The sequence below is a fragment of the Prionailurus viverrinus genome, chromosome D4, assembly GCF_022837055.1.
Source record: "Prionailurus viverrinus isolate Anna chromosome D4, UM_Priviv_1.0, whole genome shotgun sequence".
Classification (NCBI taxonomy): Eukaryota; Metazoa; Chordata; class Mammalia; order Carnivora; family Felidae; genus Prionailurus; species Prionailurus viverrinus.
The window spans coordinates 47,390,658-47,417,971 of record NC_062573.1 but is presented as its reverse complement, the minus strand read 5'-3'; the positions used below and the strand labels follow the sequence as shown (position 1 = coordinate 47,417,971).

The 27,314-nt window shown below is 40.9% G+C and overlaps 1 protein-coding gene across 3 annotated transcripts in view; it reads left to right on the top strand.

Moving 5' to 3' along the window:
• The first annotated feature begins 1,015 nt into the window (after window positions 1-1,015).
• SNAPC3 (small nuclear RNA activating complex polypeptide 3) overlaps window positions 1,016-27,314 on the top strand; it is a 44,528-nt gene continuing 18,229 nt past the window's right edge. For 2 of the 3 annotated variants that reach the window (XM_047829511.1, XM_047829510.1), the window contains exons 1-4: window positions 1,016-1,347; window positions 2,078-2,155; window positions 18,238-18,322; window positions 22,714-22,818. In XM_047829511.1, coding sequence (XP_047685467.1) covers window positions 1,031-1,347; window positions 2,078-2,155; window positions 18,238-18,322; window positions 22,714-22,818 — 585 coding nt within the window. In that variant the 5' untranslated portion in view covers window positions 1,016-1,030. The remainder of the gene's footprint in view (window positions 1,348-2,077; window positions 2,156-18,237; window positions 18,323-22,713; window positions 22,819-27,314) is intronic. The other variant, XM_047829512.1, reaches the window with a different exon arrangement.

The following is a 27,314-nucleotide window of genomic DNA, read 5'->3' as shown; positions in this document are numbered from 1 at the left end:
ACTGGGTAGGGCTGGAGGAGTTAAGAGGATTGTGGGTGATAGCTCAAAAGGTGCAGGGTTTCTTTCCGGAGGGGGTTAGTTTATCCTCAAATTGATTATGGTGATGGTTGCACAACTCTGTAAATAGCCTAAAAACCACTGGATGAACATTCAAAATGGGTTAATTATATGATGTGTGAATATATGGTATATCATACTGGTATATGATATATACCAATAAATAACCATCCAGAGCTCCTTCTATATGTCCTGCTGAGTCCTTTGGGGCTTCTGAGCGAGGGAGAAAAGTTCCATCTGAAGCTAGACAGTTCCATTCCTGCTTCTATTTCCTAACAGTTAACTCCTTCCTCAACAGTTACGATGGGGCCGATAATCCCTTCCTGAGAGGGTTGTGATTTTCAAAAATATACATTAGAGTTAATAATGTATACAGTATCTGATACATAGTTGACGCTCAATAAACACTATCGTGCGTGCGTAGAGCGATGCATACGTTTATACTCAAGAACATGGGGACGCTGGGGAGATTTTCAACGACCAGAATCTGGAGGTCCGGTAGAGTCAGTGGTCTCATCCCTCGCCCCCCAGTCTCTCAAGCTCTGGGACAGTGAGGCAACAGCGCAGCGCACGAACCCCGGAGTCAAGGAAAAGTCTCGCATCCCGGGGCCAAATACTGCAATGATCGGGGATCGAAGGGCGTACAGAGGCCGCCCTACCTAGCAGAGAGCAACGCCACGTAACCGTGGGGGACGGGAATGCAACAACACAGGTGACCCCGCACTGAGAACCCAACCAACAGCTGCTCGTGAATCCGCCAGCGGAGAACAATGCGCTCAGCCCTGAGCGCGGAAGCTCGCGATGCCGCGCCCGGGGGCGTGCCTGGCCCGGGGCCTGCTGGGAAATGTAGTGTCTGAAGCTGAGCCCACGCAGCCCCGCCGCCCCTCGGACCGAGCCCCGTGCAACTACAAGTCCCATTACGCTCCGCGAAGTCTTGATCGCCCGGCTTTTGCAGGGAAAGGAGTGGGTGAACATGGCTGAAGGCACCCGGATCGCCCCAACGTGCCACGGGATGGGTAGCAGGCAGGACCCCGTCTCCAGCAGTGGGAGCTGCAACTTTCCAGAGTACGAGCTTCCCGAGCTAAATACGCGTGCATTCTATGTGGGCGCTTTCGGGGAGCTGTGGCGTGGCCGGTTGCGCGGAGAAGGGGACTTGTCGCTGAAGGAGCCGCAAGCATCCGCGCTGCCAGGGAGCCAAGGGGTCGCCGAGTGGGGCCAGGAGGATGCTGCGGTGGCCCGGGATCTGGGCTGCAGCTTGGAGGCGGCAGCAGAGCTGCGGACCGTGTGCGGGTGAGTGCGCGGCCGAGGGGCTCTTGTTGCTTGGGGCCAACCTGATTGCAGCCTTGCTACTGCGCTTCCCTGGGACCCACCTTGGGAGGGCCTGTGATTTACTCCCCGGGGTAGAAGGGCTGCCCTTTGAAAGCTTTAAACCTGCTAGAGCTTTCCTGGAACCCTGGGAGATGTCCCGTGATCGGAATGCACAATTTCTGCGAGTTGGAGTGAAGGGACGGGAGAGCTGCACGAAAGATTAATTCCCCCTCCCCTCCCCCCGTGATTTTTTTTAAGTCCTTGTTAATATAGGAAAGCGGTCAGAGTAACGGGATGTGTACCTGCCATTGACAAGACACTTTGACAATGGAGGAGCTTTAAGCAATGATGGGGCTGGAAGGAAAGGAGCGTTAACCAGAGGAGCGTTAAGACCTTGATTCACTGTGGTCCCTTTTGGGGACCTTCCGGGTATGCTATTACGAAAATTTCCCCCCCAAAAGTGGCTTCAATGGGGTGAAAATATAAACGATCTCTTTCTCCATGTAATAGCATTAGCCGCCATATGTCAATCGGCCACGTATCCTTTCTTTGTAGAATATCGGCACAGAAATCATTGTCTTGAATTCTGACTTCCTCTGAGCCGCCTGCCGGATTTGATCTGACTTAGTTATTTAATGATATTTTTAGGACACAAACCTGACTCTCTGTGGACAAGATGGGTGATTGCTTTTCCTTTTTGTTTCTGTTTTAGCCGTGATAAATTAAAGTGCCTTGAGGAGGGTGAGGACCCAGAAGTCATCCCAGAGGACACCGACCTAGTGACTTTGGGGTATGGAAGGCTTTACTTTTATTATGTGGTACTTATTTAACTATTTTTTCAACATTATGTTATTCAGAGGTTGAAAGTACCTATAGTTATCACCCCAATTCAACCATTGTTAACATTTGGCTGTATTTGCTTTAGCTGTGTGTGTTTGAGATACCTGCTGCAAGGCTTTATCTATTGCCGAACTATTCAGTAAGTTATCAGACAGTAATTTATACCTAAATATATCAGTGTATATCTCCCAAAAGTATCATTCTTCTACGTAATGAGTGGTATTATTACCCTAAGAAAATTAGCAGTAAATAACAACTAATGTCCAGTCCATATTCAGAGTTGTGTTTATTTAAAAAAATTAAAAAAAATTTTTTTTAATGTTTGTTTATTTTTGGAAGAGAAAGAGAGACAGCATGAGAAGGGGAGGGGCAGAGAGAGGGAGACACAGAATCCAAAGCAGGTTCCGGGCTCTGAGCTGTAGCACAGAGCCCCGACGCAGGGCTCGAACTCACTAATCATGACCTGAGCCGAAGTCAGCTGCTTAACCGACTGAGCTACCCAGATGCCCCTTAAAAATTTTTTTAATGGTTATTTTTGAGAGAGTGGGAGAGAGGGAAGGGGAGGGGAAGAGAGAGAGGAGACAGAGAATCCAAAGTAGGCTCCTCACTGTCAGGGCAGAGCCCATCATGGGGCTGGAACCCACGAACCATGGGATCATGACCTGAGCCGAAGTCGGATGCTCAACCGACTTGAGCCAACCAGGCACCCCAGATTTATGTTTATTTTTAAATGTGTGTAGGGCCACCTGGGTGGCTCAGTCAGTCAGCTCAGGTCATGACCTCGTGGTCTGTGAGTTTGAGCCCCACATAGTTGAGCCTGGAGCCTGCTTCCTATTCTGTCTCCTTCTGTCTCTGCCCCTCCCCTGCTTGTGCTCTGTCTCTCTCTCTCAAAAATAAGAAACATTAATAAATAAATAAATAAATAAAATGTGTGTTTACAAAGAATGCAGTTAACCTACTTAGATTTCAGTGTAAGTGAAATATGCTGATAGTGTTTTTCAAGCTGTTGTAAAGAACCAGTTATCTTTTGTTTTCAATGTTTAATTTTTGACAAATTCATACTTTTGTAAAATAGGATACCAGTGAATTACTAGGAAAGTGGAATGACAAGACAAACATTCTTGTCTGGCTTTTGATCTCAGCTCAGGTCTTGATCTCAGGGTCTTGAGTTCAATCCCTGCGTTGGGCTTCTTGCTCTGTGTGAAGCCTACGGGGGTGGGGGGGGGGGCAGGGGGACAACAACCACAAACACAATGAGAGTTTGTGGTTGTTTTTTTTTTAGACCAAAGTTTATTATTACTATTATTTTTTGAAGATTTTTAAAAAAGGCTGTCAAAGACAACTTTTCCCAGAAAACTTCCAGGTCATTATGCTTTTTGTTTTGTTTTGTTTTCATTTTTTTTAAATATGTCATTGCCTTGAATTTGTTTTTATTGAAGTATAATTGATACACAATGCTTCATTGGTTTCAGGTATAAAGCTTAGTGGTTTGACAGCTATATATGTTCTATGCTTACAAGTGTGGCTACCGTCTGTCATCACACAAGGCTATTTATTACAATATTATTGACTGTATTCTCTCTGCTGTCCCTTTATCCCCATGATTACTTATTCCACAACTGAAAATTTGTACCTGTCACTCCCCTTCACCCATTTGTACCCCACCCCCCCCAACCTTTCCTGGCAGCCATCTGTTCTCTGTATTTATGGGGCTGTTTTCTGCTTTTTGTTTGCTTGTTTTGTTTATTAAATTCCACATATAAGTGAAGTTGTATAGTATTTGTCTTTCTCTGTCTGAATTATTTCATTTAGCGTAATACTCTAGGTCTGTCCATGTTGTTGCAAGTGGCAAGATCTCATTCTTTTCCATGGCTGAGTCATATTCCGTTGTGTAAGTATATCACATCTTTATCCATTCATCTGTCCATGGGCACTTGGATTGCCTCCATATCTTGACTTGTAAATAATGCTGTAGTAAATCTAGGGATGTGTATATCTTTTCAAATTAGTGTTTTTGTTTTCTTTGGGTGAATACCCAATAGTGGAGTTACTGGATCATATAGTATTTTTCTTTTCTTTTCTTTTCTTTTCTTTTCTTTTCTTTTCTTTTCTTTTCTTTCCTTTCCTTTCCTTTCCTTTCCTTTCCTTTCCTTCCCTCCCCTCCCCTTCTCTTCCCCTCCCCTCCCCTTCCTTCCCCTCCCCTTCCTTCCCCTCCCCTTCTCTTCCCCTCCCCTCCCCTCCCCTCCCCTTCCCTCCCCTCTCCTCCTCTCCCCTTCTAGAACCTTCATACTGTTTTCCACAATGGCTGCACCAGTTAATTGCCACGAACAGTGCACAAAGGTTCCTTTTTCTCTACATCCTTGCCAACACTTGTTATTTCTTGTCTTTTTGATTCTAGCCATTCTGACTGGTGTGAGATGGTATATCATGGTGGTTTGGGATTTTTTTTAATGTTTATTTATTTAAAAATTTTTTTTAATGTTTATTTTTTTGAGAGAGAGAGAAAAAGAGAACGTGAGCAGGGGAGGGGCAGAGAGAGAAGGAGACACAGAATCTGAAGCAGACTTCAGGTTCTGAGCTGTCAGCACAGAGGCCAATGTGGGGCTCGAACCCACAAACTGTGAGATCATGACCTGAGCTGAAATTGGACTCTTAACTGACTGAGCCACCCAGGCATCCCAATGTTTGTTTACTTTTTGAGAGAGAGAGACAGACAGACAGACAGACATAGTGTGAGCAGGGGAGGGGCAGACCTAGACGAGACACAGGCTCCAGGCTCCTAAGCTGTCAGCACAGAACCCGATGCAGGGCTCAAGCCTGAGCCAAAGTTGGACCCTTAACCGACTGAGCCACCTAGGCACGCTCATGGTGGTTTTGATTTGTATTTCCCTGATGAGTGATGTTGAGCATTGTTGGCCATTTGTATGTCTTCTTTTGGAAAACATCTGTTCAGGCCCTCTGCCATTTTTAATTGGGTTATTTGGCTTTTTTGCTGTTGAGTCGTGTAAGTTCTTTATTTTGGATATTAATGCTTTATTGGATATATCATTTATATCTTCTCCCATTCAGTAGTTTACCTTTTCGTTTATTGATGGTTTTTGTTGCTATGTGAAAACTTTTTGCCTTGGTATAGTCCCAATAGTTTATTTTGGCTTTTGTTTCCCTTGCCTGAGGAGACATCTAGAAAAATCTTTAGAGATTAATGTGTGTTTTCTTTTAGGAGTTTCATGGTTTCATGTCTCACATTAAGGTCTTTAATCCATTTTGAGCTTATTTTTGTATGTGGTGTAAGAGAGTGATTTGGTTTCATTCCTTTGCACGTAGCTGTCCAGTTTTTCCCAACACCGTTTGTTGAAGAAGACTGTTTTTCCACATTATATATTCTTGCTTCCTTCTTCATCGATTAATTGACCCTATAAGTGTGGGTTTATTTCTGGGCTCTCTATTCTGTTCCATTGGTCTATGTGTCTGTTTTTGTACCGGTATCATACTCATTGATTACTACAGCTTTGTAGTATATCTTGAAATCTGGGATTGTGATGCCTCCAGAATTGTTCTTTCTCAAGATTGATGTGCTGTTTGGGTTTTTTTGGTTCCATACAAATTTTTATGTTATTTGTTCTAGTTCTATGAAAAATGCTGTTGGTATCTTGGTAGAGATTGCATTGAATCTGTAGGTTGTTTTGAGTAGTAGGGATATTTTACCTATATTAATTCTTCCAGTCCGTGAGCATGCAGTACCTTTCCATTTCTGTGTGTTATCTTCAGTTTCTTTCATCAGTGTTTTGTAGTTTTCAGAGTACAGGTCTTTCACCTCCTTGGTTAAGTCTGTTCCTTACTATTTTATTCTTTTTGATGCAATTGTAAATGGAATTATTTAAAAAGTTTTTCTTTCTGCTACTTTATTATTACTGTATAGAAATGCAGCTGATTACTATATAATAATTTTGTATCCTGCAACTTTATTAAATTCATTTATTACTTCCAGTGTTGCTAAATGCTTACTCTCGAAAAAAATGCTTACTCGTTGTCTGTACTGATTGGATTACAGATAGCTGTCAGATCAGTGCTGGTCTGTCAGTCACACTTTATACTGCGCTGTGATAACACTAGAGGAAATGTGTGTGTACTAGTGACGTTTATAATTTTCCAGTTTGTAGCCCACTTCCTTCACACCACATCATCTTTCTGTAACCTTGATCCTACCCTTCCTGTTGTCCCCCTCGACCATTTAGTCAGGCGTTTCAACTCCACCCTGGTTTCTTTTATAATATCAGCCAAATCTGTTTGCCTAATCGCCATGGCTAGTGTTTACATTAGCGATGCTTGGAGCGCTATGAAAGCCTCCCACCTCTCCTGGGCCCAGTTTTTCTCCTTTTGATTTATTCATCATGCTCCCACCCGAGCATGCTCATCTGCTATGGACTTTTCAATGGCTGTCCCTCTTCTCTGCGACATATTTCAGATTCCTTAGACATATGAAGCCTTCCACCTATAGTCCAAATCTGCCTTTCAACCACTGTCTCTTTCAAATGGCTCAGGACGCACTTGGCCCCTCTCCCATCTAAAACTCCATTTATTTTGGCCCTAAGATGCCTTTCCGCATGACTACAACTTCTCTCTCTTCCTTGGGAAATAGATGTACTTCTAATATCCGGAGCTCTTCTTGTAACATTCCTAAAGTTTTTGAAGGGTCTTCTAGAGTCCAGACTCTTTCATCTATGTATTGCCCTTAAGCCTGTCGTGTTGTTTTGCTTCGGTTGGTGCTCTCTATTGTTGGTTGATGCGTTGGAGTTTTCTGAGGTGCACATCTGGTTGTGCCTCTCTTAAAACCTTTCAGTTTCTCTTAGGCAAAAGTCTTGAATTATTCATTGGCTCACAGGGCGTCTATCTTGCTAATGTTTTCGGCTGTATCTCTGCAATGCTTCAGCTACACTCCAGTTTGTGGTTCAGTTCCTGGAATGTGCTCTCGCTCCAGGCCTTTGCCTAGAACATTCCCTTCTTATAGTTCTGGTCTTGCTGACTTCTACTCATCCTTCAAGTCTTAACCAAAGGACTATGGACTCCCATTTAGGTCCCCTTTGATGTTCATGTAGCCCCCTGTACTTCTGTATTTTTTTAAAAGTGTTTATTTTTGAGAGACAGTGTGAGGTGAGGGGGCAGAGAGACAGGGAGACAGAGGATCTGGAGTGGCATTTTCGCTGACAACACAGAGCCTGATGCAGAGCTCCAATTCACAAACATGAGATCACGACCTGAGCCGAAGTTGGACGCCCGACTGACAAAGCCACCCAGGTGTCGCTTCTTCCCTATTGAAATACTCATCAAACTTATGATACACTTGTTTAATTTTCTGTCTTCCTAGCTAGACTTACTTAAAATTTCCATAAACTGTGTCTGTTGCACACACTGCCGTATCCCCAGTTCCTAGAACTTTGGCACATAATAGGGAGTCAGTAGATATTTGTAGAGTGAGTAGAATGAATGAAACGTTCATAGCTGTGAAAGTAGTTTTAGGCAAATAGCTGAAAAAAGATTACTGCAAAGCAAACTTCTTTAACATATTAAAAAAAAATTTTTAACATTGATTTATTTTGGGGACATAGATAGAGCATGAACGGGGAGGAGCAGAGAGAGAGGGAGACACAGAACTCGATGCAGGCTCCAGGTTCTGAGCTGTCAGCACAGAGCCCCACGCAGGGCTCGAACCCACAAAACATGATATCATGACCTGAACCAAAGTCAGACACTTAACCGACTGAGCCACCCTGGTGCCCCATGCTATATTTAATAACATACCAGTTGGCTTATTTTTTTTTTAACTTTTTAAAAAATTTTATTTTAAATTTTTTAAAATTTACATCCAAATTAGCATACAGTGCAACAATGATTTCAGGAGTAGATTCCTTAGTGCCCCTTACCCATTTAGCCCATCCCCCCTCCCACAACCCCTCCAGTAACCCTCTGTTTGTTCTCTATATTTATGAGTCTCTTCTGTTTTGTCCCCCTCCCTGTTTTTATATTATTTTTGTTTCCATTCCCTTATGTTCATCTGTTTTGTCTCTTAAAGTCCTCATATGAGTGAAGTCATATGATTTGTGTCTTTCTCTGACTAATTTCACTTAGCATAATACCTCCAGTTTCATCCACACAGTTGCAAATGGCAAGATTTCATTCTTTTTGATTGCCGAGTAATACTCCATTGTATATATATATACCACATCTTCTTTATCCATTCATCCATCGATAGACATTTGGGCTCTTTCCATACTTTGGCTATTGTTGATAGTGCTGCTATAAACATGGGGGTGCATGTGTCCCTTCAAAACAGCACACCTGTATCCCGTGGATAAATGCCTCGTAGGGTAGTTCTGTTTTTAATCTTTTGAGGAACCTCCATACTGTTTATTGTACCAGTTGGCTTATAATGATTTTATTAAGCCATGTTGAATAGTAATTTTCAGATTATTTTACACGTTGCTTCACCTAGCTGTTTTGTATTACTAAATCAACTGAATCTCATCGGTTGTCTTCTAGTCCCTTCCATAGGAAATGTAGGAGAATTTTATGTATAATCTAATGTAAAAGGAGTTAGTACAGCATTACTCTGCTGGGATTATTTATGTGTACTTTTTTTTTTTTTAACGTTTATTTATTTTTGAGACAGAGAGAGATAGAGCATGAATGGGGTGGGTCAGAGAGAGAGGGAGACACAGAATCTGAAACAGGCTCCAGGCTCTGAGCTGTCAGCACAGCTGGCATGGGGCTCGAACCCATGAACTGCGAGATCGTGACCTGAGCTGAAGTCGGACGCTTAGCTGACTGAGCCACCCAGGCGCCCCTATTTATGTGTACTTTGAATGAAACTTTTATTTACTTATTTATTAAATATTTTATTTATTTATTTTTTGAGAGAGCGAGAACGAGCACGTGGGCAAGTGAGTGAGGGGCAGAGAGAGAGAGAGAGAATCCCAGAAGGGGCAGAGACACAGCGAGAGAGGGAGAGAGAGAGAGAAGCAGAGCTTATGCTCACCTGAGGTGGGGCTTGAGCTCACCCAATATGGGACTTGGACTCATGAACTGTGACATCAGGTCCTAAGCCGAAGTCAGATGCTTAACAACTGAGCCATGCAGCCGCCCCGAAACTATTGTGCTTAAAATATAATATTGGGGCGCCTGGGTGGCCCAGTCAGTTGGGCACCCGACTGTTGGTTTCGGCTCAGGTCATGGTCTCACGGTTTGTCAGTTCAAGCCCCATGTTGGGCTCTGTGCTGACAGTGCAGAGCCTGCTTGGGATTCTCTCTCTCTCTCTCTCTCTCTCTCTCTCTCTCTCTCTGTCTCTCTCTCTGCCCCTCCTTCGCTTGCTCTCTCTCTCTCTCTCTCAAAAACAAACTTTAAAAAAATAAATTAAAAATAAATAAAATATAAGTAATATTAACCTTAACAGTAGTACAAGTAAATTAGACTTGTGCCAAAAGTTAAAATCTGTATCTTTATGCTTTCTTTTTCTCTAAACTGTCCTTTCTTCTCTCCACCAGTAACTTCAAAACAAAAATAAAATCAAAACCTGATTACATGGCATAAAATAAATACATTTTATTATGGCATAAAATGAATCAAATTCTTGCACCTTCTTTGCCCTAATAAAGGAGTTACTGGGTTCATTTTATGCCTGTAAGGAGAACAAAAGTCCCTTGGAAGAGATGGATTCTCCTTTGATACATGCTACCGTGTTTATACTAAGCTAAATAACTTGTCATCAGCATTTTTCACATTATTTAACTGCTTAAAGATTTTAATTCCTAGAAATAGTAGAGGTAATTGCTACATGGGTACTAGTGAATCTTAGTCTGTCACCCCAAAAGCTTCAACAATACTACTTTTAAGAAAATAGCAGTTTCATTTAGTCTGCCCATCCCTGTCACTTTGCTAGGCAACAAAGCACTGCTCAGTGCACCATAAAGGATTGAAAGGGGAAACTTCAGCGTCCTGCAAGAAAAAGAAAACCACAGAATTGAAGGACTCAAGCCTGTCACCAAAATAGAAACAAACAAAAAAACACTCTTCATTTACCTGGACTTTGTTGGAATGACAGAAAAGAGTACCATGAAACTAGGAATCTTATAAACCCCTTCCCCACAACTAACACAGAATGAATAAGAAGAAATAAAATCCATAGGGAATTTATTGCAGAAAATCAGGAAACATCTGTTTTTACAAATCCACTGAGGAAATCTCTCCCCTTCTCCCAGAAAATAACTAAGAAACTATGAGTCTACATTCCAGACAAAATTGAATATGCTAAAACAAGCATTTGAGGGTGTGAAAGCACTTTGAATCTGAAATTTTATTTTATTTTATTTTGTTTAATTTTAGAGAGAGAACATGCACATAAGCAGGGAGGGGGTGGGGGGTGGCGAGGGGGAGAGAGAGAATCTTAAGCAGTCTCCATGCTCAGCACAGAGCCTGATGCGGCACTCTATCCCACAACCCTGGGATCACGACCTGAGCTGAAATCAAGGGTTGGACATTCAACTGACTGAGCCTCTCAGATGGCCCTAAAATTTCAAAACTAAGAACAGAAATGATGAGAAAAAGAGGAATGGGGAAAAAAATTGATGGAATTTGGAAAATGGAAGAGAAAGACAAAATTATCTTAAATGAATTATGAAATAACTAAAACACAATAGATGCTAATGAAAATTTACTAAGTGGCGACGAAGAAAGACATGAATACAGTTAGAATGAAGTGATGTAAAGAAAGAAATGAGTGAGAGAAGTAGTGGGAATGGAAAACAGACAAGGAAGACAAAATACATTCATAATATATGAGTGCCTCAAGAGAAAAAACAAAACAATTGAACAAAATTAATACTTAATATAACCCAAAAGGAATTTCCAGAATTGGAAAAAAATCTGAATCTACAAATTAAAAGGGTTCACTGGGTATCTGGGAAAATTAACCCAGAATTATCAATTCTGAGGCATATCCTAATAAAACTATTAGATTTCAGAGATAAAGGTAAAACCATTAAGGCGTCTAGGCAGAAAGAACACATAACGCACAAAGGCGAAAGAATTAGAATGACATGAATTTTACAAAGAAGACAGCAGCTGAGCAGGATTTTTTTAAAAGCTCAGTGAAAGGATTTTCTATCCAGTTGAAATGTCCTTCCATATTGAGGCTATAGAAAAAGAATTGTAATGTACAAAATCTTGGATAATTACTCACCCATCAGCCATTTCTGAGGAATATACTAAAGGATGAACTTCGTCCAACCGAATGATGAGTGGGAAATTTTCACCAGAGGACTAATAGAGGAAGGATACAGGCAGAAGGCTAATGTACAAGTGTTGTATGTTGTAACAGATTAGAAGATTGTAGCTAAAACAATGGGATAAGAAAAGAGGAAGAAGATAATGTGTAGGCAGTAAGTGGATTTTAAAAAATACTGATGAAAAACTTGGCAAATTTAGTAAAATATTAAATAAGCCAATGGGTAATGAAGGGTGTTAAAATATATATTAAGTACAGAGGTAACCACTGGAACAAAAATAACTGCCAAACCCTCCTCAATTTTTAAAACACAGACAAGCAAAAATACACATCTCCCAATGAGCACAACAGCTAATATCATAAAATACATATAATTAGAAAATGTGATATAATTGAAACCAAAAGCATCAGTTCTCTACGACCTGTTAAAAGGGGTTTAGACTTGGCTCACAAAACAAAAACCTTGTGGAGACAACAGGCATATGTAAAATAAAGTGATTCAGAGAAAAATAAAGGATTGGACAAAAATATTACAGATAAATGAAAAGAGAAATTGAACAGGTGTAGCTGTTCTGATACAAGGCAAATTGAATTCAAGCCCTAACACATTAAATGTGACAAAGGACACTTCTTTTTTTTTCTTTAATGTTTATTTTTGAGAGAGAGCACGTGAGCCGGGGAGGGGCAGAGAGAGAGGGACACAGAATCTGAAGCAGGCTCTAGTCTGCTATCAGCACAGAGCCCGAGGACGTGGGGCTTGAACCCACAAACCATGAGATCATGACCTGAGCTGAAGTCAGGGGCTTAACTGACTGAGCCACCCAGGCGCTCCAACAAAGGACACTTCTTAATGCTGTAAGCCACAAACTCCAATTAAGATAGGATACTTACGAAATATATATTCACAAATATATGTATGTATACACACATATTAAATAATACAGCAATCAGGGGCATCTGGGTGGCTCAGTTGGTTAAGTGTTTGCCTTTTGAGTTTGGCTCAGGTCATGAGATCATGGTTCGTGAGTTTGAGCCCCGCATCAGGCTATGTGCTGGCAGCACGGAGCCTGCTTTGGATTCTCTGTCTTTCTCCCTCTCTCTGCCCCTCCCGCGTTCATGCTGTCTCTGTCTCTCTGAAAATAAATTTAAACTTTAAACATACTAAGAAAAAAATAATACAGCAATCAACTTTATAGAACAAAACTATAGGAGATGCAAAATGCATAGTTAAACACTAACAATAGGACACTTTAATAACAAATGGTAAAAAAAAAAAAAAAAGGAGAAAAGCTCTCAACAACATAATAGGCTGTATTTTATGGAGATCTGTACTTAAAATTTATAACCTGATGGAAAAGACAACGTGGCGTACTCAAAAAAGTTGTTTGTATATTAGATCACAAAGAAAACATCAGTAACATCCATAAAGTAGAAATTTTACTGTAAACAACACTTTTATAGCAACATAACAAAACTAGAGCTTACTTACAAAAACAAAAATCAGGCCAACCTACCTGGAAATTAAAATTTAGTTAGTTAGTTATGGGAGAGCACAAGTGGGGAAGGGGCATTGGAAGGGGACTAGAGGATCTGAAGCGGGCTCAGCACTGACAGGCTGACAGCAGCAAGCCTGATGTGGGGCTTGAACTGTTGGACTATGAGATCATGACCTGAGCTGAAGTTGGATGCTCAACTGACTGAGCCACCCATGTGCTGCCCCACCAAATTGTTTTTGTGTTTGTTTATTTTTGAGAGACAGAGAAGAGAGACAGAGGATCCAAGCCTGATGCAGTGCTTGAACTCATGAATTGTGAGATCATGACCTGAGACGAAATCAAGAGTCAGACCCCCTACCTGGAAATTTTAAAACTTTCATTAAATACACGCATGCCTTGGAGATCTTGTGGGGCAATTCCAGACCACCACAATAAAGCAAACATTGCAATAAAGCGAGCCAAATGAATGTTTTTGGTTTCCCAGTGCATATCAAAGTTATACTTACACTATGGCCTATTAAATGTGCAGTAGTTTAATGTCTAAAAAAGTACCTATTTCAAGTAAATACCTATTGGTAAAAAAATGCTAAAATTTGAGCTTTCAGCAAGTTGTAATCACTGATGACAGATCACCATAACAAATATTATAATAATGAAAAAGTTTGAAATAGTAGAGGGATAAGAGTAGATAAAGAAGAAACACTAACTGTATCTGCCAGTGATACAATAGTATACCTGAAAAATTGGAAAGAAATCAATGCTAAAACAAAGAAACAAGAAAAACAAGAATTTAGTATAAGAGCAGGATACAAAATTGATAATTATAAAAAAGTAGCTTTCATATATACAAACAATTAGGGGACACAATGATGGAGAAAATCCCATTTACAATAGTCAAAAGGAAGACTGTAGGAATAAATTTACAAGAAATGTGTAAAAGTTAGGTAAGGAAATTTTTAAAACATTCTGGGAAGATTTGGAAAAAGACTTAAACATTGAAAGATGTCCTCTTTTGGATAGGAATACTAAACATCATGGTAACAGTTATTTATTTTTTAAATGCTTTGACCTCTGCAATGGCAGTAAAGATTTTAATTTGAAACTACAGGTTTCACCTATAAAGCTGAATTTAGCAACAAGACAAAAAATTAAATAATTTGGTAAACGCAGTGCTTTCAAAATTTTTTTAATGTCTATTCATTTTTGAGAGACAGAGTGTGAGCAGCAGAGGGAGGACAGAGACCGAGGGAGACACAGAATCCAAAGTAGGCTCCAGGCTCTGAGCTGTCAGCACAGAGCCCGATGTGGGGCTTGAACCCACGAACCGTAAGGTTATGACCTGAGCTGAAGTCTGACACTTAACCGACTGAGCCACCCAGGCGCCCTGAAAAATATTTATATTCGTAATTAGAGAAATGCAAATTAAAATGACAGTATTTTTTCTCACCTATCAGACTGGCACACATTTAAAAATATGTATTCTTTTGATGAGGCCGTGGAGAAATGGGCATTTTTGTACATTGCTGATGGAAATGCAGACTGCTACAAGCCTTCTCTAGGGCAATTTGGGAATGCGTAACACAAAGGACATAGGTGCTTACCTTGTGACCCAAGCGATCCTACTTTTAAGCAGTCTCTACTGGAGCTACACCTCCAACAGTATGAAAATACAATATGTACAGGGTTATTTATTGTTTGTTTATATTGTTGCATTGTTTATAATTGCAAAATATTAGAAATGCCCTAAATATATACATAGGAGAGTGTTGAACAAACCATAGGACATCCATACAGTTAAGTGTTGTGCAGCTATACTAAAGGCTGAGGAAGGATGAACTGATAGCATAGTTTCTAGGAGATACTGTTACATGAAAAAAGCAAAGCCCCATGGGACGCCTGGGTGGCTCAGTAGGTGAAGCTCAGGTCATGATCTCACAGTTCATGAGATTAAGCCCTGAGTTGGGGCTCTGCACTGATAGGATCCTGCTTAGGATTCCCTCTCTTCTCTCTCTCTCTGCCCCCCCCCCCCCACGTGTGCTCTCTCTTGCTCTCTCTCAAATAAACTTTATTATAAAAAAAAAAAAAAAAAAAAACAAAGTCCCAAAGCATATGCCACCTTTTATGTAAAAACTCAGTTTGCCAGGTATCAGTTTGTTGGCTCTCATCTATAAACTTGCCCTTTTTTTTGCCTTCTCTGTAAAAATGGGCCTTGGCCCTTATCCTTGGCCAACTGGCACATTGTTAAGCTTTGTCAGTAAAAGTGCAGAAGAGACTTTGCAAGAGGGAAGGGTTTTGCTTGCTGGGCCGCTGTTCAGGGCGCACAGCACCTGGCTGTCTGTAGCTCCCATTGCCCAGCGCTGTTCCCTGCCCCTCCACCCCCCTTCATGTTTCCCCTGTGCAGCTCCTCCTCGTACCCTGCATTTCCAGCAGTTCTGCTGCTGGAGCACCATAGCAACTTTCTCTGCCCTTCAGGGAGTCACAGCCATGGCCTCTTTAACAAACTGTGGATCTCAGTCCTGTGGGGAGAAAAGGAAGACTTCTTGGGCACTCTGTCTCAGCCCAGAGGACAGGATGCTCCTTATGTATGCTATGCCTATATTCTGCAGTTCTTTACTTCTTACTTACTAATCACTACTCTAATCATCTGTTAAAGTTAATACTTCCTTAGGTTAAGCTTTCTCTGTTCTAATTACCGTGTAGGTTTTTTTCCTCCTAAATTGAACTCTGACAGAAAAAAATTTTTTTTGAAAGAGCGAGGGTGAGTGGGGGAGGGGAGAGAGGGAGACAGAGAGAGAATCCCAAGCAGGCTCTGCACTGTCAGTTCGGAGCCCGATGTGGGGCCAAACTCACAAACTGTGAGATCATGACCTGAGCTGAAACCAAGAGTCGGATGCTTAACTGACTAAGCCACCCAGGTGCCCCACAAAATTTAAGAAAATACACAGATATTTGCTTATTTGAACAAAACAAATGGAAAGCATAAACCACAGCTGTAGAGATTGGTTGCCTACAAGGAGTGGATGGGAAAGGGGTGGGAAGTAAGGAAGGAATGGGAGCAAGTTAGTAGGGATAAGGAGGGAATGGTGCTTCTTCGGGTGTGTGTGTGTATAAACACATTATATGTACCTATAACTCTGACGGTTAGGACCATAGTGAGGTCTCACCTATCCTTTACCTGTCTCCAAAGCAATCAATTAAAACCAGCCAGGATGTGAGTTATTTGGGGGGACCCAAAATAGAGCACAAAAACTAACAAATGACGCTGTGTCACAGATAACAACACTGAAGAGAATGAGGAAGAAAGAACTGACCTAAGTCCTGCAGAAGCGTAGCTTGATTCAGTGTTGCAAGGCTAAAAACAAAAAGTCCTGTTCATGACTTAGTGATTTTGAAACTGCGTTTTCTAGGCTTGAACAAATAAGTGAATTAATTAATGGGTAAGGGGAGCCGGGTTTCTCACCCGTGGAGAAAGAAGTTACAAGGAAAGGTTGAGGGCTAAAATGAGCCCTCTGAGTTTCGTTTGAGATTAGAGTGTCGGTATAAACTCATGGTTAAATATATACCAGATAGAAAAATACAGAAATGCAGATGTTTGTACATGCGTGGGATAATACACATCTGCATGTTTTCTGCCTCTCTCCGCTGAGAGGTTTGGAAGCACTGATGGCAGTGGCATTGAAAACACCCAGCGCTCAGCTCACGGTCTGCGTGGGGCTCTTAGTAGTTGATTCCAGGTGAGCCTTGAGCATCTTATGGTGCTAGAAAGTAAGGAAATGCTCAAAAAAAGGATGAGGGTTTGTTGAAAGAACGGGAGCCAACTTGAAGGAGTTCCTGATGGCCACAGTTTGATCAGCAGAGTAATTTAATTAGATATTAGTTAACTAGGTACTAACCTACAGAATGAAACAAATATGAGTTTGTGTTAATACAAATGACCAAATAAATGGGAGAAAAGAGACCGGTCTTTCTAATAATGCCAGTGAATAAATGTAGAAGGAGGGAAATAGAGAATCACCACGAGGCATATTCCACAGTAATATATGTGCAGACAAAATTTTTTAATTTTTTTTTTAACATTTATTTATTATTGAGAGAGAGAGAGACAGAGAGACAGAGCATGAGCAGGGGAGGGGCAGAGAGAGCAGGAGACACAGAATCCAAAGCAGGCTCCAGGCTCCGAGCTGTCAGCACAGAGCCCGACATGGGGTTCAAACTCACAAACTGCAAGATCATGACCTGAGCTGAAGTCGGTCGCTAACCAACTGAGCCACCCAGGCGCCCCAGACAAAATCTCCTTTTGAATGCCAGAATTCCTGGGTGAAAGTTATAGGAAAAACAAGATTTGCATGGTTTCAAAGGATCTCCCCCTAAATACTCAGCAACTACAAAGGAAAATAAAGTATCTTTTTAGCGTAGGAATCGGGCAGATAGGAACTTAACCAAGGGCAGCCTCACCAGTAACAAGACATGTGAATATCGACACCATGAACTTCTTGGTGTGATACCATGAGGACATCATTCTTGTGGTATTCTTGCCCCAAATGTACAACCTTACTCTAATTGTGAGTAGACAGTAATCAGTGCGAATTCAAGGATATTCTACAAAGTAACTTAGCGGTGCTCTTCAAAAGTGTCTAGATTATGAACGGCAAGAAAAACTGAGGAACTGCAGCCACCTGGAGGGAAAGGAGAAGCAAGAAATGCAGCGCAGTGTCCTACAGAGGATCCTGGCGGCGGAAAAAAGGCATCACATTAAAAAATTTGTGAAATTTGGGGCGCCTGGGTGGCGCAGTCGGTTAAGCGTCCGACTTCAGCCAGGTCACGATCTCGCGGTCCGTGAGTTCGAGCCCCGTGTCGGGCTCTGGGCTGATGGCTCAGAGCCTGGAGCCTGCTTCCGATTCTGTGTCTCCCTCTCTCTCTGCCCCTCCCCCATTCATGCTCTGTCTCTCTCTGTCCCAAAAATAAATAAAAACGTTGAAAAAAAATTAAAAAATAAAATAAAAATTTGTGAAATTCGAAGAAGACATACAGTTAATAATGCTGTATTAATGTTAATTTTCTGATCTTGACAATTACTCTCTGATCATATAAGGCATTAACATAGGGAAACCTAGTGAGAAGTGTAGGGGACTCTCTGTACTAATTTAACAGCTTCTCTTTAGGTCTAACATTACTTCAACATAAAAGTTGAGTATTGAAGATACCTTGGAAGACTCAGTAAAGAATATTGAAGTTTGATTTTTCTTGTGTCTCTGGCAGGGTTAGAAAGAGGCTTCTGGAACAGCGGGAAGAAACCATAACGATAGATCGGGTTTGCAGGCAAGAAACCTTTGCTTACGAGATGGTAAGAGTCTCCTCTTTTGCACCTTTTCCCGTGAAACAATGAGCTGTGTCATTAGGCGTTAGTGGTATCTCCGTGGTGGCTTTCTATTGGATATGCTTAGTTGAAAACAAACCGGAGAAACCTCGTTGGGACTGGGAACTGGTAGGAGAAACAGACCCATACCTGGGTCTTTCAGATCTCTGCCTTTATTTTTGCTTTTAGCTTAGTCTTGCTCTGTGTGTTAGGCTAACTTCATGCCTTTTCATCACCTTATTCCTGATACTTTTGTTCTGCTCCGGATTTTGATTTCACCACATTCTTCCTTAATCTACCAGCTCTTAATGTAAACCGTCAGAAAAATTTAAGATGCGGAGTAGTGAGGAATTAAGTGTTAGTAGACATGATGGTTTTATTCAGTACATATTCTTGACCTACTGTGTGTCAAATGCTGTGTTGGGCACATTATAGTACATAAGGGCATCTGTTTTCTCTCCCATGTATATTTTTATTGTAAAATTTGAGTAACATAAACCTTACTATTTTTTTTTTAATTTTTTTTTTTTAACATTTATTTATTTTTGAGACAGAGAGAGACAGAGCATGAACACGGGAGGGTCAGAGAGAGGGAGACACAGAATCTGAAACAGGCTCCAGGCTCTAAGCTGTCAGCACAGAGCCCGACGCGGGGCTTAAACTCACGGACTGTGAGATCATGACCTGAGCCGAAGTCGGCTGCTTACCCGACTTGAGCCACCCAGGCGCCCCTAAACCTTACTATTTTAACCATTTTCAAATGTTCGATTTAAGTGACATTAAATACATTCACTGTGTTGGGTATCTCTTACTATTTCTAGAACTTTTTCATCACCTCAAACAGAAATTCTATACTAAGCAAGGAACTCCCCATTTTCCTTTCCCCCAGCCCTGAACCTTTATTCTACTTTCTGTGTCTGTGAATTTGCCTATTCTAGATACCTCACATGAGTGGGATCATGCAATATTTGTCCTTTTGTGTTCAGCATATTTTACTTAGTATATTGATTCAAAGGTTTATCTGTGTGTTATAGGTATCAGGACTTCATTTCTTTTTTTTGACTGAATAGTGTTCCATTGTATGGATATACCACTTTTTTTTAATCTGTTCATCCTTTTTTAAGTTTTTTTATTTCTTTTTGAGAGAGAGCACAAGTGTGCGTGAGCAGAGGAGGGGGAGAGAGGGAGAGGAAGAGGGAGAGGGGGAGAGAGAGAGAGAGAGAGAGAGAGAGAGAGAGAGAGAATCCCAAGCAGGCTTCTTGCCATCATCACAGAGCCCAAAGCAGGGCTTGATATCATGAACCTCAAGCCCATGACCTGAGCTGAAATCAAGAGTCAGATGCTCAACCGACTGTCACGCAGGTGCCCCCATCTATTTATCTTTTGATGGACATTTGGCATATTTCCACTTCTTAGCTATTGTAATAATGCTGCTGTGAACATGAATATACAGGTATCTGTTTGAGTCCGTTTTCATTTCTTTTCAGTACATACCTGGGAGTGGAATTGCTCAGTCATAAGGTAATTCTAGGCTTAACATTTTGAGGAACCACCAAACTGTTTTCCAAAGGAGCTGCATCGTTTTACATTCCCACCAGCAATGCACAAAGATTCTAGTTTCTCCACATCCTCTTTAGCATTTGTTATGTTCTGGGTGTTTTGTTTTGTTGAGAGTAGCCATCCTAGTGGACCTAAAGTTGTATCTCATTATGGTTATGCATTTCCCAGGTGATAAGTGATGTTCAGCATCTTTTTATGTGCTTGTCGGCTCTCTATATATCTTCATTGGAGAATGTCTATTCAAGTCCTTCACTAGTTTTTTAATTGAGTTGTTTCTTTGTTGTTGAGTCGTAAGAGTTTCTTTGCATGTTCTGGATACTAGACCCTTACCATATGTGTGATTTTAAAAATATTTTCTCCCATTCTACAGGTTGTCTTTTCACTCTCTAGATAGTGCCCTCTGATACGCAAAAGTTTTAAAATTTGATTAAGTGTGGGCACCTGGGTGGCTCAGTCATTAAGCATCTGATTTCAGGTCATGATCTTGCTTGCGGTTCGTGAGTTCGAGTCCCACATCGGGTGAGCATGAACCCCACTTCGGGTGGGCTCGAGCCCGCATCAGGTGAACACGAGTCCCACTTCGGGTGAGCCCTACTTCTCTTTCTCTCTCTCTCTCTCTCTCTCTCTCTCTCTTTCTCTTTAGCATTTCTTTTTTTTTTTTTATTTAAAAAAAAATTTTTTTTTCAACATTTATTTATTTTGGGGGCAGAGAGAGACAGAGCATGAACGGGGGAGGGGCAGAGAGAGAGGGAGACACAGAATCGGAAACAGGCTCCAGGCTCCGAGCCATCAGCCCAGAGCCTGACGCGGGGCTCGAACTCACAGGCCGAGAGATCGTGACCTGGCTGAAGTCGGACGCTTAACCGACTGCGCCACCCAGGCGCCCCTCTCTTTAGCATTTCTATATGGCAAGTCTACTAGCAATGAACTCCTTCATCTTTCTTTTTTTTTTAATCTGAAAATGTCCTTAATTTTTCTTTCATTATTGAAGGATATTTGCCAGGTATAGAAATCTTGCTTAATGGTTTTTGTTTTCCTTCCTGTCTCTCTCTCTCTCTCTCTCTCTCTCTCTCTCTCTCTCTCTCATGTTTTAAAATATGTTGTCCTACTCCCTTATCTCCATGGTTTCTGTGAGAAAATACCTGTTAATCTTACTGAGGAACCTGATTTCCTTTAGTTGTTTGGGGTTTCTTTTAGCTTATTGAGTGCATTTAAAAGACTGTTGATTTAACATTTTTGACCAGTAATGTCAATATCTGGGCTTCCTCAAGGATGGTTTTTGTCAGATTCTTTTTTTTTCTTTGAATGTGACATATTTTCTTGTTTTTTGTGTGTGTGTGCTTTATAAGTTTTTATGGTTACCTGGACATTCTGAGTGTAATTTTTTACTTGTTGAGGGTGGGAGCTATCTATGACTTTTCCAAACTTTTCTCAATGTGTGTATTCCTTGTTGTGTGTGTTTATGGATATTTGTTTCATTACCTCTGTGGGCAGCCGGTGACCTGTTGAAGATTTCCTTAAATGTCTGCCTCCACAAATGGCGGGGGGAAAGGCCCTGTCTCTAAATGTTCTAGTAGCCGCTGCTGTGGGAAGCCACTGCTGGCAGGAGGCTCAACACCAAGGCTAGTGTGAGCATCAGGCCATCACCAGACCAACCGAAACACCTAGTTTTGGGAGAACAGGGTCCCCACAGCTTGTCATATGACATCAGCCATCTGTTCCAGGAACACAGGCCACTATTTCCACACCTGCAGTGGAGCTAAGGAATGGGGATGGGAGCTGGTTTGTACCCTGTGCTTACTTGTGAAAGATCAGTGGCTTGTTTTCTCATCAGACGCTTCCCTGGTGGATGTAACTGACCTATCACTTTCCAGAGTTCCAAAATAGTTAATTCCAGTCTCTCTCCATCTTATTGGTTGCTTTGGTGGAAGGCCTGACCCCCAGAGCTGCCTACTATGCCATTTTGTTTAACATCACTCCCTCTTATTTTTGTACGTGTACTTATTTTTGTATTTCTTAACTAGTCCACCCTGGCGGCCTCTATTCTGTAGTTACTGCACACACATAATAGAGCGTGTAAGGTATTAAAGATGTTGGGGCGCCTGGGTGGCGCAGTCGGTTAAGCGGCCGACTTCAGCCAGGTCACGATCTCGCGGTCCGGGAGTTCGAGCCCCACGTCAGGCTCTGGGCTGATGGCTCAGGGCCTGGAGCCTGTTTCCGATTCTGTGTCTCCCTCTCTCTCTGCCCCTCCCCCGTTCATGCTCTATCTCTCTCTGTCCCAAAAATAAATAAACGTTGAAAAAAAAAATTAAAAAAAAAAAAAAAAGATGTGATAATGTTGTAAAAAGCAAGACAGTGTTGGTTTTAGAGCTAAATAGGCATGTATTTGCATCTTAACTTGCTGATTTACCATGATTAAATCTGAACCTCTGTGCATAATCTGTCAAATAAGCATTCATAGTGATATGAGAGAGGGGGTATGTAAAAGTGTTAGCAACTGTAAATGCCAGTGTTGTACCAGCATTCGTTGATAGCTCCTGTTTTATCGTCAGTGGCTAAGCACTTGGTGCCAAACATTGTCAGATGCTTTATGTACACACTCCCAGCAATACTTCTATAAATTGAGTATTTTCTGGTTTTTTACAGAAGAGGAAACTAAAGCCTAGAGAGATTTTTAACAATTTTCTTAAAGTAAAAGTAAGAGTCAGACTCAGGGCCATCTGACTCAAGCTCTTGCTGATGGCTGTTGTTCCATTCTGCCTCTTACCTATGTCACAATGTCTGATTTTTAAGGTCTCTTACTCGTTTTTCTCCTTCAGGAGTCACATGCCATAGGAAAAAAGCCTGAAAACCCAGCAGACATGGTTGAAGAAGGGGAGCTTATCCTATCTGTGAATATCTTGTACCCCGTTATATTTCATAAGGTCAGTAGTAAAATCTTTTGAATTTTGCAGATAATATGGTTGACTTTTGTCAAAGGGTTTCATTATTTGAAGAGTCACAATCCTTAGGGCTCAAGATAAATGAAACATATGCTGCTTTATCGGACATCCTGCCTATATCCTTGGTTTCTTGTTTTAATAAGAATTATCATAAATAAGGTCAAATTTCAAATAATCTCTTAAGAGGATTACAGTTATAACACGGGAATGTATACCTAATTGCTGCACTGGGAGCAACTGAAAGTATATGCAGATCTTCAGTGATTCTAATTATATGAATTATTGAGGGAGTTGTTTTTTTAGTTTTGTGTTTTCTTTTTTTTTTTAATTTTTGTAGTATCAGCATACAGACATTTATTAGGTTTTAGTAGTAAGCACACGAGATGTATTTGGGTAGAAAGCTGTGAAGTTTTGACTTTTTTGTGACCATAGTAGGGAAGTGAGCCAAGGACACTGGTGGAATATGACCAGGGATCTTGGCTGAGGACGATGGTGTGAGTCTCCTTTCTGATTTCTGGAGTTTTGAGTTACCTCTTTTTAATTTTCTTTCTCTATTTATTGGTTTTTAAAATTACATCCAAGTTAGGTAGCATATAGTGCCTTAATGATTTCAGTAGTAGATTCCAGTAGATTCCAGTCCCTGTGTATAACACCCAGTGCTCATCCCAACAAGTGTGTTCCTTAATGCCCCTTGCCCATTTAGCCCACCCCCCCCCCACAACCCCTCCAGCAACGCTCAGTTTGTTCTCTAAGAGACTCTTGTGTTTTGTCCCTTCCTTGTTTTTATATTATTTTTGCTTCCCTTCCCTTATATTCATCTGTTTTGTGTCTTAGATTCCATATATGAGTGAAGTCATATGATAATTGACTTTCTCTAATTTCGCTTAGCATAATACACCCTCATTCCATCCACCTTGTTGCAAATGGTGAGATTTCATTCTTTTTGATTTCTGAGTAATACTCCATTGTGTGTGTGTGTGTGTGTGTGTATACACACACACACATCATATCTTCTTTATCCATTCATTTGTCAATGGACATTTGGGCTCTTTCCTTACTTTGGCTATTGTCAATTGCGCTGCTATAAACATTGGGGTGCATGTGCCCTTTTGAAACAGCACACCTGTATCCTTCGGATAAATACCTAGTAGTGCCATTGCTGGGTCGTAGGGTACTTCTGTTTTTAATTTTTTGAGGAACCTCCATCCTGTTTTCCAGAGTGGCTGCACCAGTTTGCATTCCCACCAACAATGCAAAAGAGATCCTCTTTCTCCACATCCTGGCCAACATCTGTTGTTGTCTGAGTTGTTAATGTTAGCCCTTCTGACAGGTGTGAGGTTGTATCTCATGGTGGTTTTCATTTGTATTTCCCTGATGATGAGTGATAAGCATTTTTTCATGTGTCTGTTAGCCATCTGGATGTCTTCTTCAGAAAAGTGTCTGTTCATGTCTTTTGCCCTATCTTCACAGGATTATTTGTTTTTGGGGTGTTGAGTTTGAGAAGTTCTCTATAGATTTTGAATACTGACCCTTTGTCTGATAAGTCGTTTGCAAATATCTTCTCTCATTCCATCGGTTGCCTTTTAGTTTTGCTGAATGTTTCCTTTGTTGTGCAGAAGATTTTTATCTTGATGAGGTCCCATTAGTTCATTTTTGCTTTTGTTTCCCTTGCCTCCAGAGATGTGTTGAGTAAGAAGTTTCTTACTCAAAGAGTAAGTTTCTAAGTCAAAGAGATTTTTGCCTGTTTACTCCTCTAGGATTTTGATGGCTTCTTGTCTTACGTTTAGGTCTTTCATGCATTTGTAAGAAAGTGATTCAGGTGCATTCTTCTGCGTGTCACTGTCCAGTTTTCCCAGCACCATTTGCTGAAGAGACTGTCTTTATTCCTTTGGATATTCTGTTCTGCTTTGTCAAACATTGTGGCCGTATGTTTGTGGCTCCATTTCAGGGTTTTCTATTCTGTTCCATTGATGTATATGTCTGTTTTTGTGCCAGTACCATTCTGTCTTGATGATTACAGCTTTGTAATACATCTTGAAGTCCGGAATTGTGATGCCTCCAGCTTTGGTTTTCATTTTCAGGATGGCTTTGGCTGTTTGGGGTCTTTTCTGGTTCCATACAGATTTTAGGATTGTTTGTTCTGGCTCTATGAAGGATGCTGCTGCTATTTTGATAGGGATTGCATTGACTATGTAGATTGCTTTGGTTAGTATCAACATTTTGACAGTATTTGTTCTTCCAACCCATAGCATGGAATAATTTTCCATTTTTTTGTGTCTTCTTCAGTTTCTTTCATACACTTTCTGTAGTTTTTAGTGTATAAATTTTTCACCTCTCTGGTTAGGTGTATTTCTAGTTATTTTATGGTTTTTGGTGCAACAGTACATGGGATCGATTCCTTGATTATTTCTCTTTCTGCTACATCATTATTGGCAACCGATTTCTGTGCATTGATTTAATATCTTGCAACTTTGCTGAATTCATGGATCAGTTCTAGCAGTTTTTTTGGTGGAACCTTTTGGGTTTTCCATATAGAGTATCATGTCATCTGTGAAAAGTGAAAGTGTGACTTCCTCCTTGCCAATTTAGATGCCTTTAATTTCTTTTTGTTGTCTGATTGCTGAGGCTAGGACTTGCAATACTATGTTGAATACCAGTGGAGAGAGTGGACATCCCTGTCTTGTTCCTGACCTTAGGGGGAAAGCTCTCAGTTTTTCCCCATTGAGGATGATATCAGTGGTCTTTCGTATATGGCTTTATGATCTTGAGGTGTGCTCCATCTACCCCTACCTTCTTGAGGGTTTTTATGAAGGATGTCGTGTTTTGTCAAATGCTTTCTCTGCATCTATTGAGAGGATCATGTGGCTCTTGTCCTTTCTTTTATTAATGTGAGGTACCACATTGATTTATTTGCAGATGTTGAACTAGCCCTGCATCCCAGGTGTAAATCCCACTTGATCATGGTGAATAATTCTTTTAATGTATGGTTGGATCCAGTTGGCTAGTATCTTGTTGAGAATTTTTACATCCATGTTCATTGGGGAAATTGGTCTGTAGTTCTCCTTTCTGGTGGGGTCTTTCTGGTTTTGGAATCAAGGTAATGCTGGCCTCATAGAATGAGTTTGGAAGTTTTCCTCCCATTTCTATATTTTGGAACAGCTTGAAAAGAATAGGGTTAACTCTTCATTAAATGTTTTGTAGAATTCCCCTGGAAAGCCATTTGGCCCTAGACTCTTGTTTTTTGGGGAGAATTTTGGTTACTAATTCAATTTCTTTACTGTTTATGGGTTTGTTCAAATTTTCTATTTCTTCCTGTTTCAGTTTTGGTAGTGTATATGTTTCTAAGAATTTGTTGATTTCCTCCGGATTGCCCATTTTATTGACATATAATTGTTCATAACATTCTCTTATTATTGTTTTTATTTCTGCTGTGTTGGCTGTGATCTCTCCTCTTTCATTCTTGATTTTATTTATTTGGGTCCTTTTTCTTTTTGATCAAACTGGCTAGTGGTTTATTAATTTTGTTAATTCTTTCAAAGAACTGTCTCCTGGTTTCATTGATCTGTTCTACTGTTTTTTCGGTTTCAGTAGAATTGGTTTCTGTTCTAATCGTTATTATTTCCTGTCCTCTGCTGGTTTGGGGTCTTATTTGCTGTTCTTTTTCCAGCTTTTTAAGTTGTAAGGTTAGGTTGTGTATCTGAGACCTTTCTTCCTTCTTTAGGAGGTCCTGGATTGCTATATACTTCCCTTTTATGACTGGCTTTACTGCATCCCACAAGTTTTGGGCTATGGTGTTATTCTTTTCATTGGCTTCCATGTACTTTTTAATTTCCTCTTTAACTTTTTGGTTAGCCCATTCATTCTTTAGTAGGATGTTCTTTAGTCTCCAAGTATTCATTGCCTTTCCAAATTTTTTCCCGTGGTTGATTTCGAGTTTCATAGCATTGTGGTCTGAACATATGCACAGTATGATCTTGATCATTTTGCACGTGTTGAGAGTTGATTTGTGTCCCAGTATGTGGTCTGTTCTGCAGAATGTTCCATGTGCATTGGAGAAGAATGTATATTCTGCAGCTTAGGATGAAATATTCTGAATATATCTGTTAAGTCCATTTGGTCCAGTGTGTCATTCAAAGCCATTGTTTCCTTGTTGATTTTCTGCTTAGATGATTTGTCCATTGTTGTAAGTGGGGTGTTAAAGCCCCCTACCATTACGGTATTATCGATGAGTTTCTTTTTTTCCTTTTTTTAATGTTTATTTTTGAGAGAGAGAGAGAGAGAGACAAAGCTCAAGCGGGGGAGGGGCAGAAAGAGAAAGAGACACGGAATCTGAAGCAGGTTCCAGGCTTTGAGCTGTCATCATAGAGCCTGATGTGGGGCTCGAACTCACAAACCATGAGATCATGACCTGAGCCAAAGTTGGATGTTTAACTGACTGCACTACCCAGGCACCCCTGAGTGAGTTTCTTTATGTTTGT